Source organism: Plectrocnemia conspersa, unplaced genomic scaffold, assembly GCF_051122295.1.
Source record: "Plectrocnemia conspersa isolate PC_06_02 unplaced genomic scaffold, ASM5112229v1 ptg000005l, whole genome shotgun sequence".
NCBI classification, from domain to species: domain Eukaryota; kingdom Metazoa; phylum Arthropoda; class Insecta; order Trichoptera; family Polycentropodidae; genus Plectrocnemia; species Plectrocnemia conspersa.
In genome coordinates, this window is record NW_028277169.1 from 12429339 (window position 1) to 12447434 (window position 18096).

Sequence of the window (18096 nt, forward strand, 5' to 3'; positions counted from 1 at the left end):
CCTAATAATAATATTCCTAGGACAATCCGCAAAAAAAAAACTATAACGGGCTTCCTAAGTGGAATAAAAAAACATCTTTGTACATTAAGAAATAAATTAAAATTCTATTTTTTTTTCTGTTATGAGAGCCGAGTTTAGATTTGTTATGGCCAAAACTGGTTGGCGTTGAAGTATCATTGGCGTGACGGTTTTCTCTCTCTACCGGCAAGCTTGCAAGGTTTCGGACGTGTGCCGTCGCGCGCACGCCCTTTTTGTAATGTAAACAAGTATCATCAATAAAATACTACTGCAGCGGTTCAATCTGTGTCTAATTGTCACCCGTCACCATCACAGTCCCTAAACTGTTTATGGTATTTATTATATATTTGATGAGATAAACTTGTTTGATGTAAAAATGAACTATTAAGCTAAGTAAATTATTATTAAAAATATATTTTTTTAGCCAGCATAATTATTTTTTCCTTTACATCCATTTCGCTCGACGCAGCGGACACGACTGGCTGCCAAAATTTACTGCTTAAAATCTTGGCTGCGGCAGCCGGGTTGTCTAGTGCGCGGCCAGCCTAAAATTCATTATATATTAGAAAATATTATTTAGATGCTTAACTTCTCTCCTCGAGGAGAAATCGAGTTTTTTTATTTTGTTGTGATTCGTTTTAATCTCATTATTTTCGTATTTGTTTTTGGCTTTGTATTTTCATAATAAAACGCAGGTTTACTCCACGCCTGTACATGTTCCGTTTCCAAAAGGGATAATGATACGGGAGACCATCAGTAGCTAAATCGCGACGTTTCTCGTCTCTCGTGACAACCTGGGAAGGAAGCCTGGTCTAGCGCTTGATTGCGCAATATGCAGGCGCAAAAGCCAAACAAGGTAATATCCAGTCGCTCATGGGATGAAAATCCTGAGCCTGATGCGACTGTGGGAGAAAAGCGCGGGCCCAAGACCCTTCCACACCATTTTACTATAAGAACAACAAAACATTTTAAAGCGACAATATTTATAAGCTTTTATCTCGCTTAGCAAAATTAATAGAAATTGCAGAAAACTATGTTTATAATAATTATTATGTTTTTTTATTTCCATTTTTTATTATTTAAACTGTACAAATCTTTTTGCTTATTTTAACTGTGGTAATATACCTTCTCATATTTATAAAAAATAACACTATACACAGTAAATAGGTTAAACGCTAAACATCAGTTAGCTTTAATCCATTTAAATACGAATATATTTTTTATGCTTGCCCCCTTATTTTGAATTTTTTTTATTTAAATTATTTTTGTAAATTATTAATCGATATCGTTTAATCTTGAATCTAATTAAATTCAAATATAGGGATATTTTTATTATTATATTTATTTTTATTTTTTATATAAAAAAGTGAGGTTAGTTTCGTCTGGCAACACCGCGTGTTGTTGATCTGTCATCGGAAGTAACTGTCAAAAGTGTTCGGTCGGGGGGTTAGGAGATCGGAATGGAAGCTCCGGGGAACTCATCTGGGGGCACAGGCACGGCTGGAGTAAGTGCCGGTGCCTCCGCCGCAGCCACTACCGCCCAGAGGGCTACTCGGTTCATGATGGAGGGCGTAGGCGCCAGGGTTATTAGAGGACCTGACTGGAAATGGGGCAAACAGGTCAATTAAACAAACAAATCGCACTATGCTCAGTTACATGGATGTTCACTAACGTGACAAAGTTTTAAAATAACATAGTTTTAACTAACTTTTTATTCTGGATTTATTGTTTTCTTACCATGTTTCTTATTTAAATTTAATTTTAGGACGGTGGCGAGGGTCACGTCGGTACTGTAAGAAATTTTGAATCTCCCGAAGAAGTTGTGGTTGTGTGGGACAACGGTACCGCTGCTAATTATAGATGTTCAGGAGCATATGATCTTCGAATCCTTGATAGTGCTCCCACCGGCGTAAAGCACGATGGAACCATGTGCGATACCTGCAGGCAGCAACCGATTTTTGGTAAATTTAGCTATCCTTATCTGGATTCAATTATGTTTTAATAGTCATTTTATCATGTTGATTAATAAGTTTGCGCAGTTTTTTATTTTTGCCACATTTGTCAAATTTTTTTCCAATTTAAGTGTGATATATTTAATTGTAGGATATTTTCGTCTTGTGTTTTAAGTGTTTTAAAATCTTTTATTTAATCAAATTCAAAAATATCTTTTAGCACTAGTTCTAATCTGGTAAACTAACACTATTAAGAGAGTTTATCCAAGCTCTAAGCAAATGATAGTCTGAAAGTGCAAAGTCCTGGCTATATGGTGTATACACTAAAATATCCCAATTCTGGCCTTTATCTAGTGCTTGCTCCTTTAGATTTAGGCAATTGTGATAGTCAATAGTTTGATTTGTTGGCATTAACTCATAATACGCAAGACATTTTTGGTTGCATTCCAGCTTTCAACATATATTGTTAATTTTACAAGAATGGTCATTGAATAGTTAGGTTGAGATGTGTGTCAGCAATTACTGTATTCTTCAGATATTACTCCTTCTGATATTAATTGATTTACTGCTAGCTTAATGATGATGATAAAATGCAAAACTTTCTAGAAAACTGGCAACAGTTTTATCAGCTGAGAATTAAATTGCTAGAATGTTGTCAGAAAAAAATACATAATAAAATAGTTTATTTATGTATGTAATTGCTATTATGAAATTGCTTTAACAGTATTAATTTATTTGAAAAACTAATATATTAAAATAATAATAATGATTATCAGATTTGAGTGTTTCTAATGTATAAAAAATATTTTATAGGGATAAGGTGGAAGTGTGTCGAATGCACAAATTATGATCTATGCTCCGTATGCTATCACGGTGATAAGCATCATCTCCGTCATCGTTTTTATCGAATAAGCGCCCCTGGAGCGCAAAGATGCCTCGTGGAACCGAGACGCAAAAGTAAAAAGCAAGCCGTCAGAGGCATATTTCCTGGAGCCAGAGTTGTAAGAGGCGTAAGTATTATATTTTTCAAGAATCGACAGATCAGGTTATTTATTTGTTTTTTGGGAATATATTAATCAGTAGTTTAGATAGTATTAATTATTTATTGCTGTTTCAGTAACATTAGTTTCATACTAACCATTAACCAACTGAATTTTATTAACAAAATAAATAGGATATTATAATTTTATTCGTAGTTTTGTCAATCGATGACTTGGTAAAACTTTGAAAATAAAATAATCCTTAAATATATAAATGCTTTTGCTTTGCTACAAAAAAAAAACAACCATTTAAAAATTCGTAATCTTAGTATAAAGAGAAATTGTATGTATAAATAGTTTTCAAATCATATTTATTTTGTTATTCGAATATCAAGATTCGTAACATAAGACAAGACGACTACATCGACACATGTCTCAGATTTGCACCCGAAACATTTGTTACTGTCAACTGTGAACGATCGCTCCTTAATACTATGAAGATGCAAGACATTTTATATTTTTATCTCTTGTGTTTTTTTTTATCCATGAAGCATGTATATATTTCAAGTTAAATAATAAAATAAACTGTCTTTAAAACGACTTTTTAAATTATTAAAAATTGCTACTAGGTTTTGTTCAAATTTATTGTGTATATGTATACACTCAAGTATAATCATCTGTACATAATTAAAGTTTAATAATAAAATTATTTGCTTTTTAACCACATTTTAAATTAAAATTTTCTATAGAAATTTTGTCATAACTTAATTAAAGTTAAGTAATAAAAGTTTTTTTTGGTTGTTTTGGTTATTATTAATTTACAAGAGAAATGGAAAGATTGAGAACTACTTTTGGATATTGTCAAAATTTTTCATTTTATGTATGTGACAAATTGATATATTTTTACAACGCCAATAAGATTTTAAAATAAAAAAATGCTGGAAACACTAGTAAATTTTGACAAAATCTAGTATATATTTATATAGTTAATAATAAATGCTTGTCCTAAATAGCACGTTACATATACTTATAAACTAACTCATTCAAAATAAAGCGATACAAATAACATACAACACACTCTTCTATACTAACCTTAATAAACGTTGTAGTACGTTTTTAATACTATACCAGTGGTGTTCCGTAAGAATTTGTAGTGGCAGGGCTGCAGTAATAAAAGTTTAAAGATTAAAATAAATATCCATAATAAAATTAAAATATATACTATATAAGATATTAAATAAGACAAAAATAATTTACTGATTAAGTTACACACATAAAACTATTTAAAATATAAACATTTTTAATATTTCAATCTAATGACTACAGCCCATATAGATCAACCGCCTCTTTACTAACCAATAATTATAGAGCACTGCCATGATCATATTGAAAAGTTTTATGGTGGACCATATTAACCCACTAATCTCTGAAATCATATGTATCTAATTAAAGTTAACACTTAATAGGTTGCTAATTTTCGCAGAGATGTTATAGATGTTTTGGTACTATATATTTTAGTTACGCTCAATAACTAGTCAAAAGTAAATTATCTGCATTACTTTTAATACATATAATATATTTTAACTTAAACATAAATCATTATATTAAAAAAAATTAGCAAAATAATTATTTATAAAAAAAAAACACTACTGCATTGGTTTGCCTGTTCCGGTTTTTCATATTCATTTCAATTTTATATTTAACAGATGTCTCAAACTCGCACGTGTATGTCTCTAATTTCTGTTGAACAAAAGCTTGACAAGGTTAAAAATGTAATTTTTGATCCATTGTAAAAAATAAATATTTTTGGTCAAAATGTTATGCTTTCGATGACGAACTGAAATATTTAGAGTACTAACAAAAACAAAGCAAATCATTAAATTTTAATGAGCTTGCTAATCGTAGAATCATAAATACTACATGCCCTAAAATTAAATATTGAAAACCTTAGTAGACAAGAGTGGGAAAATGACATATAGTTTTAATTTGTATATTAAACAAAATACAATCAGAGCTTTATCAAAGTTTTCGTGATTTGTTTTTAATCCCAAAAGCACATCTGTCAATTTTAATATAAAAAAGCACAGGATTATTGATTCTGGATATTGAAAAGACCTTTGATACAGCGTGGCATTACTGTTTAACATATAAATTATTTAAATAAAAAGCTCCTGATTTAATATGCTTAAAAGGTCAAAGCTATGTCTAATTCATAAAATAAAGGCTTATCAATGAACACTGATGATGCAGCTGTAATAAGTAATTATGATTAATTACAAATGTATTACAAAAATTTCCACAAAATTAAAAAACATATTTTATCAAATTAAAAAAATAATTTAAGCAAGATAAAACAGAAGCCATTATTATAGATCAACAACTAATAGAGACCCTTGCTTTCGCTTCTTAAAATAAATCAAGTAAACTGCATAAAATGGAAAGTGAGTGTCAAATATTGGGTAACTCAGAACTAAAGAGCTTGCCGATACTAAAACCACTGACGGATATTTTCCGAGAGAATCGTTTTATCAGTAAAATTTTTTTTTAATGTATTTACAAGTAATTAAAGAGTTAATAATAAATATTTGTCACTAATAACACATAAATAAAACAAGAAATTCAGTAGCCTCATGTCATGAAAATAATATTGTTTATTTAAAAATTAATTTATTTTAATATTTTTCACAATTATAAAAAATATTAAAATATAGATTAATAAATTTAGCAAAGCTTGAAACCATAAACATATACAAGACTAACTTCATGCATTCCATATAGATTTGGGTGTAAATTATGGAAACTATGCTGTTAGTCAAGGGGTATGTAGCAGATTCTGTTAATTTTATGAAAAAAAGTTGTATAATGTCAAATTAGTTGCATAACAAAATGGTGGATAGATTATAGCTACAGTTAAAATAACTAAATATACATATTAATATCTAGGTTTTATTGTTTAACCTTGATTTTGTCTTTGTGTAATCATGCACACTAGATAAATAAATGTGATATGGAAATTATTATTAACAAATTATATTAATTATATGTCTGCGTTAAGTATTGTAGAACTAGAAAAAAATACACATGTATCAGTAAATTAATATAAAAGTTATATAGTGAAATATTAATTTGAAGATTAGTTAAGGCAATTATATAATATATCAACAATTTACCACCATTCTTAGTGAACACTACTACCATATCAGTATCAGCAACCAGTTATTTATAAAATTTAATTCAAGAAATTAATGAAGTTAGTGTTATTTCTATAAAATATTCGTATATTTCGGCACTCGTTTTAAAATTAATATTATTTACATAAAATAAAACTATTCATTGATATAATTCATTATACCATTTCTCATAAAATAAATCATTTTATTGATATTTCATTATTAATATAAAATATGTAAAATTTATTCCATACGAAAATCTTGAAAGTAATTCATTTATTGTATACCTAATCTATATGTAACTATAATACAGTTGCAAACAAAAGAAAAACATGATAATCAGTTAGATTTATTGTATGTGAAAGGAAAGGATTTTTATTTGAGTGCTTAAAGTTTTTCGATTTCTTTGGTTTTTTAAAACGTTAGAACTATCAATATTTTAATACCTGATGATCAATCAGACTAATTAATAAATTTAGCTGAATTATGTAACACATAAATTTTTATAAAAGCTTGATTGAAATCTAATACTCGGTGGAGAGCAAATGATTATATTATGTTGGCTCCTGATACATAAAATCTTTATCGAGAAACATATCAGAAACATTCAATAGTTTTTTATTTAAAATATTTTAAGGTTGATTGGCAATGGGAAGATCAAGATGGCGGTAATGGACGGAGAGGAAAAGTTAACGAAGTTCAAGATTGGTCTGCAGCAAGTCCTCGATCTGCCGCTTATGTTGTTTGGGACAATGGAGCAAAAAACTTGTATCGCGTCGGTTTTGAAGGAATGGCAGATCTGAAGGTAAAATGAGTTTGATATTATATTTATGTATTGATGCCATTCTATTATGATTACGTTTTTAGGTTGTTAATGATGTGAAAGGGCAAACGGTATATAAGGATCATCTTCCATTGCTCGGAGAACTAGGACCAGGAAGAGCTGGTCCGCATGGCCTTCAAATGGGCGATCAGGTACATTTTTTATGTTGATTTTAATATGATTACTAAGTACTTCACTTTAATATCCATACATAAAAGAAAGCTTGGTTTCTCTTCTGTTTATATTCTGCGCTGACTCTCATTATTATTAGATATTTACTCAAAATAATTTTATTAATTTTGATTTCACAATGATAAATAATTAAGAACATCTTAGACTTAAATCAAAAGTCTTTAGTAATAGGCGTTATATATTTTTTGTCTAGTACTCCTTACCTCAACCCTAACCATTTTATGTCGTTCTTGAGACTTAATCTCTTGCTCAATAATCTCATAAACACTATGTTTTAATAAATATTGGTAAAAATGTATTGCTGGTCTTGCGCATTTATAGAAAGGTACATTTTTATTAGCATATAGAATAAAAAACATAAAATTAATAAAAATAGTAATAAAAAGAATAAAAAAGCCACAACATATAATGCATTTAACTCATACAAAACATTTCTTGGTCAAATATTGGTCAAAATAGTTCTTATTAAAATATGTTTTCTGCAAATATATTTATGTATTATTTGGTGTACTGTTTCCTTAAAATCAGAACGGCAATGTCGAAAAGTTGGAAAGTTTTGTTCTAAGTTCCATTTCTACATTGAGTTTGTTTATATACTTTGATTTCATAGATAACAATATCGAAAAAGCCTGTTCATATAAATATGTTGTGCATAACGGAAGCAAATGTTGGAATGCTTTATTTGCAAGTGCAGAGTAATCAGATCTGAAAAGTAACCACAAATTCAGTTCAGTTTTTTTGGAATATGATTTCAAAGACGTATCGCACGACAATTCAACGAGAATATCTTGCCCAAACACAAACAAATTAAGCATTAATAACTTCCATGTTAAATGGATCTTTAATCCAGTTGTTGCCAGAATCATGACTGGGAATATAATTTCTAAAGCTGCTTTTTAGAACTATTAGAAGTTCAATAAAAATCTGCCGTGTTTCAGAATGGAGCTTTTTATTAGAAGTATTGAAAAAAGTCATACATACAGTTATTAATACGTTTCGACCTCAAGTCGATTTTTTATAATCACTTCTATCTTATCTTTTACTTTAAATATATTTGTAGCTACACATTAGCCAAGCACACATGCACGAATCTTTCCGTCGGACATATGGCAGATCTGTCCGGGCTTCGCCACAGACGCAAAATGTACGAGCTCGGACATCTGTCTGTCTGAGCTCATACGAATTTTTATCGAACATCAGATTTATGTATTTTTAGGTGATTCAGCATTTTAACTAAACAAGCATATTATGAAGCCCTATCCATACAGTACTAGAAGAATAACTAATGGCGATTGGCGTCAAAACAATAATCAATTACATGGTTTACAATTATTTTTAACACACGAATTTAGTTTACAATATATGATGTCTCACTGTCTTTGATAAAAAAATGTCAAAAAATACATTTTAACTGTAACAATATGGAGTGACCGATGGGTCATAAAGTAATAAAACCTTATTTAGACCTTTTAGATACCTACCTATGGCGGCTACTTTGGCACAAATTAATAAAGGCAAGCGGAAATGGCCCAGGTCATTAAATCACTTAAGGGATAAATTTAAACAAAAAATACTGTAAATCATCAGGTGCGAATAACACAATTGCGATACATTTTAATTACCTTTCAATTGACAAGAGCGGAAAATCAAGGGCTGCCTAAAATGCATGCATATTTCTATCGATACTGTAATCAATATTAAACTTGGACGATTGTCGAAGATAAAAGTTAAATTTATATAGTATTTAAAGTAAATTCTAAATTTAAATGACATTTAGTAATAATAATATACATATATATATATATATATACATTGATCTCTTCATACATATTCAATAGTGATAATAACTTTAATTTTAGTGTAATCAAAACTATATTTTTTATTATATATTAATATATTGTATTTACATATATATATACGTAATATACAAATATACTTATCAAGAGTATCAAGAGTCAATACTTATACCATGTAAGTGCATTTTAAATATATATTATTTTTTCTATTGTATAGTGATGTAATAGAAATCTTTTGCTATGGGTCATAAAGTAATAAAACCTTATTACAGAAATCTTATTTTTGACGTTGGCTGCAACTTTGGCGCAAATTAATAAAGGACCGGGTTATAAAATCACTTAAGGAACAGATTTTAACAAATAACACTGTAAACCGTCGTTTTTGCAAGCGCGATCTCTGCTCAGATCTGCTTTTCCGTATCCTATCCGTTCGTTATGAGCACGGACAATGGACAGACAGCAGACAGATCTGTCCGAGGTTTTTAACAGCAGTTTTTAACGGTCGGATTTGTCTGTCGGACACCCATCTCGGACAAATCCTGTGGGCAGATCCGTCCGTGTGTGGCCAGCTATTAGAGGTTTAAATTTATGTCATTCAAATAACTAAAAATATTAGTTAAGTAAGCATTCTTAGCTAATCAGGAAAATTCGTTAAAAAATTTATTAAAAACAATTATATATAAGATTCAAATTGCGTGTCCATTAAAAATAATATTTTTGAGCTATGTATTTCATCACAAAGCTCAAAAAGGCGATTGAGTACTTTTATGTAACAACCAACGTACTTTTGTGTGTAATAATAGATGTCTATGTTGCTTCCCATCTCTTGGCACAAAACTTTAAAAACTTGGGAATGAACTTGACGAGCAGTAATGAAATTGACCACTTTAATAACTTCATCAAATGTTTTTATCAAATCTGTTAACATATTTCTAAATGCTAATGATTCCTTTTGCAACACCTTAAATAAAAACAATCAATCCATTTATTTTTCCTGACATTGCACGAGGGCTCTTAAAGTGAGCTAATTCCAACACATTTGGACCACTCGATTTCATTTTTGGTTATAAAATGATTCCAATTATTAAATATGGCCTCAGCTATGAGACCTGATGGTTGTGAATCACATAATAACAAATCCTTTGGTATTTTTTATTCATATTCATTTCTAATAAATGCTAACAAATTAGCATTATAAGAGACATTGATACTCTCATTCAATTGCATAATATTGAGTAATATTGAATTTTGATCGTTTCTGTATAGTTCGATAATGAAATTTAACTTATACCTTTTGTTGCTTTAACATAGTATTCGTAATTTCTTATGTAGTCGGAAGAATTAGTTGCTCTGCATTATGGAGTTTTACAGTTTTTGTTTGTTTTTAGCATTGATTATTGAATTATGTGCTATCGTAATTTCTTTAGCAATTGTGTAAGTGCATTCTGTGATATATGAAAACTTTTTCATATATCCTTATTTTGTCGACAAACTATTTGGACCACACAATGTGATATTTTCCATAAATAACAAAGAATATATAGTATATACTGACGTATACACTATGTTACAGCTTTGCAGATAAAATCGTAAGTTTCTAAACTATATAATATTAAATTTTCAGGTGAATATTGATTTGGAACTAGAAATTGTTCAATCGCTGCAACACGGCCATGGTGGTTGGACTGAAGGAATGTTTGAATGTTTGGAAGCTACTGGAACTGTTGTGGGTATTGATGAAGACCACGATATTGTTGTATCGTATCCGAGCGCTAATCGTTGGACTTTCAATCCTGCTGTATTGACTAAAGTAATATTTTCTCTTAATTAAATGCAATATTTAAGTAAATATATTTTTTATATACAAATATATTGTTAAAAAATAGGTTGTTAATGCTAACGCAGCAAGTGGCGGAGGATTTGTCGTTGGCGATTTAGTGCAAGTCTGCTCAGATCAAGATAGAGTGAAAGCTCTTCAGCGGGGCCATGGAGAGTGGGCTGAAGCTATGGCGCCTGTAATTTATCATATTTATATAGAATTGCCATATATTTAATTTGTCTCATAATATTTATTTGTTTTTTTAGACATTGGGAAAGATTGGTCGTGTTCAACAGATTTATCACGATAACGATTTGAAAGTAGAAGTATGTAGCACGTCTTGGACTTATAATCCAAATGCAGTGACTAAGGTAGTCTCGTCTGATGGAACGGTGCTCGGCAACTCATCGGGAGAACGTTTATCTGCACTGTTGAAAAAGTTGTTCGAGACTCACGTATCCGGTGATGTTAACGAAGAGTTGGTAAAGTCTGCTGCAAACGGCGATGCTACGAAAGTCGCCGAAATATTGACTAAAGCCGCTGCCGCCAATCAAGCGGCCAATGCTCCGCAGCCTCCGACTGCTGATGTGAACGGTGTCTTCGGCGGTCATACTGCATTACAGGTAAGATTGTTAACAAAAAGCTTATTATATTTAAAAAAAATAATTATTATTTGAATTTTAGGCCGCTTCGCAAAATGGTCACTTAGACGTAATAAGAGTCTTGTTAAGACATAATGCTGATGCTGACGTTGAAGATAAAGATGGCGATCGAGCTGTTCATCACGCTGCTTTTGGTGATGAGCCTGGAGCTTTGCGTATTTTGCGATCGGCTGGTGCGGATTTGAATGCTAGGAATCGTAGGCGGCAAACAGCATTGCATATTGCCGTTAATAAAGGACATTTCGCCGTTGTGAGGATCTTACTGGAGCTGGGATGTCATCCTAGTTTGCAGGTAAGAAATATACTTCTTGTATTGATATGTAAAAAAATCATCTCTATTACCCTTTATATGTGGTGGTTACTGTACTAGTAACAGTATGCATAATTTAATATATAGTGGTGTTCCATTGTCTTCTATATTGAAATGATTTGATGCAGGATCTCACAAATAATTTAGCATTGGCAAGTTGTTTTTGATCAGTTTACTAAATTTATTGAATACCATTAGATCGACCAATTTAAAAACTGTAAGACTAGCCTTAAAGCCTTAAAAAGGTCAACAAAACACTGTAGTCAGCAAACAATATATTGCTGTTGACCATTCGAATTATCTCTAATGAGGTTTCAGTTCCGAAAAAGTTCATAAGTTTTTGCTTATCGGGTTTGTAAAGAATATGGTATGTTATGAGTTTTCAAGACTAACTATTATAAACAGTTATAGCCGAGTTAATTAAAATAATAGATAGACCACAATGCAAATAAATTACTAACCAAAACTATATGTTTTTTGAAAAACTGTGGTTAATGTGGCTAAATCATTTTGTTATTACTTATTTTCTATAAAAGGTAATAAAGTAATTTCTTAATAAACTTTTTCTCATAAGTGTTCGCTAACTTTTATGAAATGGACATCTATATATGACCCTCAAACAGATGAGGATATACCGAGTTTTATCTCACTGGACAACGTTAGAGGATTGAGTCCTATGCAGTCGTCTCGTGTTGCCAGCAATATTTAGCAATACTGTTGCCTCAGTTGTTCCATGCTTAAGCAAACACAGCCAATACATAATAATAATAATTTCTTCTTCGACAGTCCTAATTTTCAAGTACAGATAGTGTCTGTCTATTCTAGTATTGCCGCTCCTCCTAGTATGTATCTTTTTTACACATCCTCATAACTGGATACTATATATCTTTATAGACCTGGGCCGCCCAACCTTTTAGTAGTAACGATCTACTACTCTATAAAAAATCATCGCGATCTACCAATATGTAAGGGATAAATAATATTTTCAGTAGATAAAAATAATCATATAAAAAAATAAATACTACATTAGATAAAATATTATTAATGAGATTGTTGATCTGCTCAGATTAGGCAATATTTTTAAAGTCAGGATTATACGATGATATAAATAATCGTAAACATTGGTCAATATGTTCATCACACAAATAACTTCGTAAATCCGATTTTATAATGTCAAAAAATGCCATTCAGCTCAATATGTAGAGCCAAAACAATAATTTTTTAGGATTAGGTATTTATCTTTAGTGGATTTCCAAATACAATTTTTGAATTTTAATTATAAATCATTCTGAAGTTTGATTGTTTCCAATTCTAGTTAATTCTCATAAGCTTTAAATATTGTAAGATTTGACTTGCGATTTCTTCTATGGTGATATCTTTCTAAAATAAATAAAAAAAAACAGTGTGATATTTTCAATCTTTTCAAAATCATTGAATCTCGCTTTAAATTGATTTTCAATAATTTTTCTTTCAAAGATCATTATGTTTGTGTTGAATTGAGTCATATTAGGATATATACGCAAATATTTATAAATGCACGAGAAATCCCTTAATACTCTAAGTTAATATTATAAGTTATTGAGCTTATCATATCTAATAAATATTTATCTTTGCTTTGTAATTTAAGTTTTTTTGAGCATTATATGTCTAAAAAGTGACTGTTTGGTGCGCATTGTGGCCAGGCAGCGTCATTGGGCCTTACTTTTTTAAAAATGATGATAGTCGGACTGTAACAGTTATTGGTGAGCGCTATAGGTGCATGATAACTGATTATTTTTGCCACGAAATCGAAGATATTAATGTGAAAGATACGTGGTTCCATCAAGATGGCGTAATTTGACAAACATCGGGTGCAACGTTGAATGTTTTGCGTGAAAAGTTTACAGATCTCATTATTTCACGTTTTGGTGACGTCGACTGACCGCCAAGATCATGCGATTAAATGCAGTTGGATTTTTTTGTGGAATAACGCTAAAGTCGTGTCTACGCCGACAAACCCGAAACATTAAGGCACTCAAAAACCAACATCCGTCAAGTTATAGCCGCTAGAATTGTACGAAAAAGTCATTGAAAATTACATCGAAAGGATCAACTGCTGCGAAAGGTCCAGAGCCGGCTATTTAATTAATATTTTTTTCATAATTAATGAAAAACATCAAATATTAGATTAACCTCTTGCCAGTCATGCCCGAGTTTACTTCGAAAATTGTAGGTTGTGAATTCTCATCTCAAAAATCAGCAAATTTTTCGAGAAATTTTTTTTTGGTTAAACATGAAATTTGTTGGAATATTTTTTAATGTAATCATAACAACTGATTAAATTAATATTTTTATGTACATTTTTATCTACGTATTTGGAAGCACATTTTTGCTACGAATTTCAAACGTTCCAAGAAAAATATTCAAGTGGAATTTCATGTATGCGATACGCGCAATGTGTTTTGCTTACGTCGTGTATTTTATACATACGTACAGAACACATGCATATGTAAAAGTTTACATTTAAAATTTGAATTATCTAAGTGCATACAGTGTGAGAGTGAGTCGGCGTGTGCTATCACAAAACAGGGTGGCTGCGGCTCTCGTCTCGAAGGGGTCGTAATTTATTCCAAAATATGCAATGCATTCTAAAGTACGGTAATAACCCTGGGGGCACCGAAGAGGCCGCCGTTGTGGCGTTCGCGGCGCCGACCCAACAATGACCTTATTAAAAAACTTTCCATCATACCTTCAGGATACTTTATTTTGTCTTCGTGTGTGCCTCGCTTCTGCTCCCATGCATACTCTGGGTATTTGGGTACGTTTTCAAGATGAAAATTTAGTGTTTATTATTTGTGGTGTGGTATATATTTTTTAAGAAAAAAACATGATGACAGTTTAATCATAATGGACGGTAAAACATAATCTGGTTGTAGATCATTATGTACTAAGTTGTAGGGTCTACATGTATGACGAAATGCTTTAGAACAAAAACGCTTCATTCGTGAGTCAAACATAAAGCATTGAGAATGCTCGGTATCGTTATGCGGAGCGCGTCACTTGTAAATGTATTGCCGATTCGCGTTCTGTACTATATGTTAGTTCGCATTTTAACTATGTTAAATTTAAGAGTGTGCATCTTCCCGTTGAATACAAGTGACTATAAATTGTAATAGCTACCTAATAGTAATAAGTGATACAACGCTTTATCGCTCTCTTATCGATATCGTAAAACCTATAATTCTTAGAGATTTTTAGGCTAAAAATCCACATTGAGTGACTAAAAATCCATATTAAAGACGCAGGGCATAACTTTTAGTAATGCTTTCCCACATTTTTTTTTAATCTTTATCTGTATCTCGGCTATAGCTTGGCGGATATTGGTTTTTAGGTGATCCAACGTTTCGGGTTTGCCAGAGTAGATGCGACTCCTAGCGTAACCCAGCAAAAAATTCCAGCGGTGTTAAATCGCATGATGTTGGTGACCAGTTGACGTCAGCAAAACGTGAAATAATGTCAAAACATCCAACGTTGCATCCGACGTGTAGCAAGTTGCGCCGTCTTGTTTGAACCATATGTCTTCCACATCAATATCTTCGACTTCCTGCCAAAAATAATCGGTTATCATGCGTCTTAGCGCTCATCATCTTCATCGTCTTCAAAAAAGTAAGACACAATGACGCCACTTGGCCACAATGCGCACCAAATAGTCACTTTTTGGTGATGTAATGCTCTCTCGTGAATCACGTGAAAATTTTCCTCACCATTTATGCAGAAATTTTGATTATTAACATACCAAAAAAGGTAAAAATGTGTCTTATCAAAGAAGAAGATTTTTTTTTTTAAAATCAGCATCAACTTCTTGCTGCTTTAACACCCAATCTGCCTCAATTCTTCGTTATCCATGGTCTCTGGGTTTCAGTTATTGTGTAATCTGAATTTTATACGGGTATTAAAAATATAACTTTTTTTATAGTGCCCTTCATACATTAATAACTAATATATCTTATTCGAAGTTAATGTACATATATGAGTGAGAAGTAAACTAGAGACTTAGATCTCTAGTCTAGTCGCTCTCGTTTTGCGATAAAAACGATTCGTTTTAAAGAAACCTCCTGAAATGCCATCGTTTAAAGCCACCGTCTTCTCGTTTTTCATTTCGAGCAATCTCACGAGACACGCGGAAAGATCTCGACACATATATTGCCGTCGCGTAAGAAAATGGCGGAAACGCTGAACGCTCCAAGCCGTGACGCGAGCATACGTTACTTACAGATTTTTCTCTTCTCCGTTCCCAGAGAACGCACAGGGGTGTTATGTAGTATATATCAAGCTTTCAACGAGCCGTATCGATAGAATAAAAATCCAATTTTGTTCCAATCTAACGAAATTGCGTGACGACTCCTAAGGATCGTTTGAATCGGTTCGATTCAGTAAATGGTTCGTTTGAAAGCACTTGCACATACATACATACGAGTGTACGTACATTTTTACATACATATGACTTGAAATATGTCTTTGAATATGTAATATGACAAATTTATCTGAATTTAGAACACGTTTATGAAAAAAATCGATAATAAAACTTTGACTAAAAAGTTTGTCACTGAAATCTCTGAAAAACAAGCAAATTCAGCTCGCCTTTTAAAACGCATCTTTCCTTATCGCTACTAGACACAATCTGTCCGACGGCGAACTCTCGCGTCGTCGTTTTTATTTTGCCTCTCCTCTCAGCCACCCAACCACCCATCTTGTTTACATAATAAATGAGACACCGTATCTTATTATATTACATGCCGCCCTTTGTCTAACGACGGAGAGGTCGCCAGACGTAATTATGCCAACTAGACTAGTGTTGAAACTTTCGTGTTCGAGTCGTTATCGTCGAAATTCTCCCGGGTGGCTGGGTCAAAATTTCAGTTTTACAGTTGTAATGTCTTTGAAAGTGTTCGATGATAGATTGTTATAGTAGTCGAGTGGTAATTGCGACGAAATTTATGTCAGTTTTTGCTTTCTATAACTATCTACATTTACACTTTGTCTTATAGCTGTGTAGAATCGTTTGTTATTCAAACTAAGTGTATTTTGTCGCATGCGGATTGAAAATGAACACTGTCATGGATATTTTTGTATCAATCGGTTAATATACACATATGATCAGTGAGCATTTAAAACTTCATGCAGTGCAAATTAAATTAAATTTTAATTTATTTTGTGGATGGATGGTGACGTGTGATAAATACACACAGATTGGGCCGCTGCATTATTGTTTATTAGTTGCATGGTTAAACGTAATGTGAGTGATCAGCGGACGAGGTACCGCCAGTCGTCGTCACTACTTTTATTTCCCTATATATCTGCGGGAATAGGAAAATGTAGCAAAATCACAACAATGTCGTTTAATGTTTAATTTAGTAATAGTATTCATTTTTAACCCATTTAATTCGCACCTTAAAAATCGAAAACCTATGGAATAACCTGATATATACAGTGCTTCTTTTTAATGGGTATTTGAACGTTGTACCGATCACTTCATTTCCATAGTATGATGACTATGTTTAGTCTTACTAAAAATAAGAATTTTCCATTCGCTTCTCTATAGATGCGCTTCTATTCGTATTGTTTTTTTAGCTATTGCTTTTGAATCGTACGTTTGTCATGATTTAATATTGGCTTACGGCCCACGTTCGTCGCTCAAAAGTCCGCGACCATTTTGCTAATTTCGTATGCCGATGTCGCACGCGTTCTACAAAATGGCCGCCATCGAAAGGGACATTCGTTGGCTGTGTGTATCGAACATTTGCGATTATCTCGTTAAAATCGGGTGTGCCGGAAGGAATTAAAACGCGATCGGACTACGTGGAAAGTGTATAAATGGTTAAAAATAAATTCATAATCGCTTTGCATTTATATTATAAAAATATGTTGAATTAAGCCTATACACATGACAGTTAAAATTATCACTGAGATCAACTAGGATTAGTTTAATTAATACTTTGGTTGGTATAATTGGGTCAATTAATCTTGTTATAGGTCTTCTCTTAATCTGTTACTATAAATGCTTAAGAATTTTCGCTTATCGTTCTGATTAAATTGTATATATATATAGTAGGTCAGTCGAGGATCGTCTTTAAACGTTGACTGAGACAGAAGGTGTGTTATAATTGTCTTCGTTTGGAAGCGCTGCTCCAATTTAATTAATTTTGTATAACCGGGAAGCGATAAAAGAAAGAAGGAGGTCAAAACAATGTCTATCCATATTTTGATTGTTTCGTGCTCAATTTCTTTGAAACGAAATAGGCTTCTTTGATTCGGAAGAAATAAAACCTTTTCATCAAATTATTTTTAATTAATTAACCTATAGATAGCATTGCTTTTTAATCATTATAAAATTT

General features: G+C 31.8%; 1 protein-coding gene across 4 annotated transcripts in view; it reads left to right on the forward strand.

Moving 5' to 3' along the window:
• Window positions 1-1413: 1413 nt before the first annotated feature.
• The window catches only part of LOC148234885 (E3 ubiquitin-protein ligase mib1-like), a 660035-nt gene continuing 643352 nt past the window's right edge, over window positions 1414-18096 (forward strand). For all 4 annotated transcript variants that reach the window (XR_015809584.1, XM_088185934.1, XM_088185933.1 and 1 more), the window contains exons 1-9: window positions 1414-1637; window positions 1784-1979; window positions 2784-2980; window positions 6758-6925; window positions 6988-7095; window positions 10556-10741; window positions 10818-10946; window positions 11017-11373; window positions 11435-11704. Coding sequence is in view for 3 of the 4 variants with exons in the window: in XM_088185934.1 (XP_088042060.1) it covers window positions 1479-1637; window positions 1784-1979; window positions 2784-2980; window positions 6758-6925; window positions 6988-7095; window positions 10556-10741; window positions 10818-10946; window positions 11017-11373; window positions 11435-11704 (1770 nt within the window). In the remaining variant the exon portion in view is untranslated. The remainder of the gene's footprint in view (window positions 1638-1783; window positions 1980-2783; window positions 2981-6757; window positions 6926-6987; window positions 7096-10555; window positions 10742-10817; window positions 10947-11016; window positions 11374-11434; window positions 11705-18096) is intronic.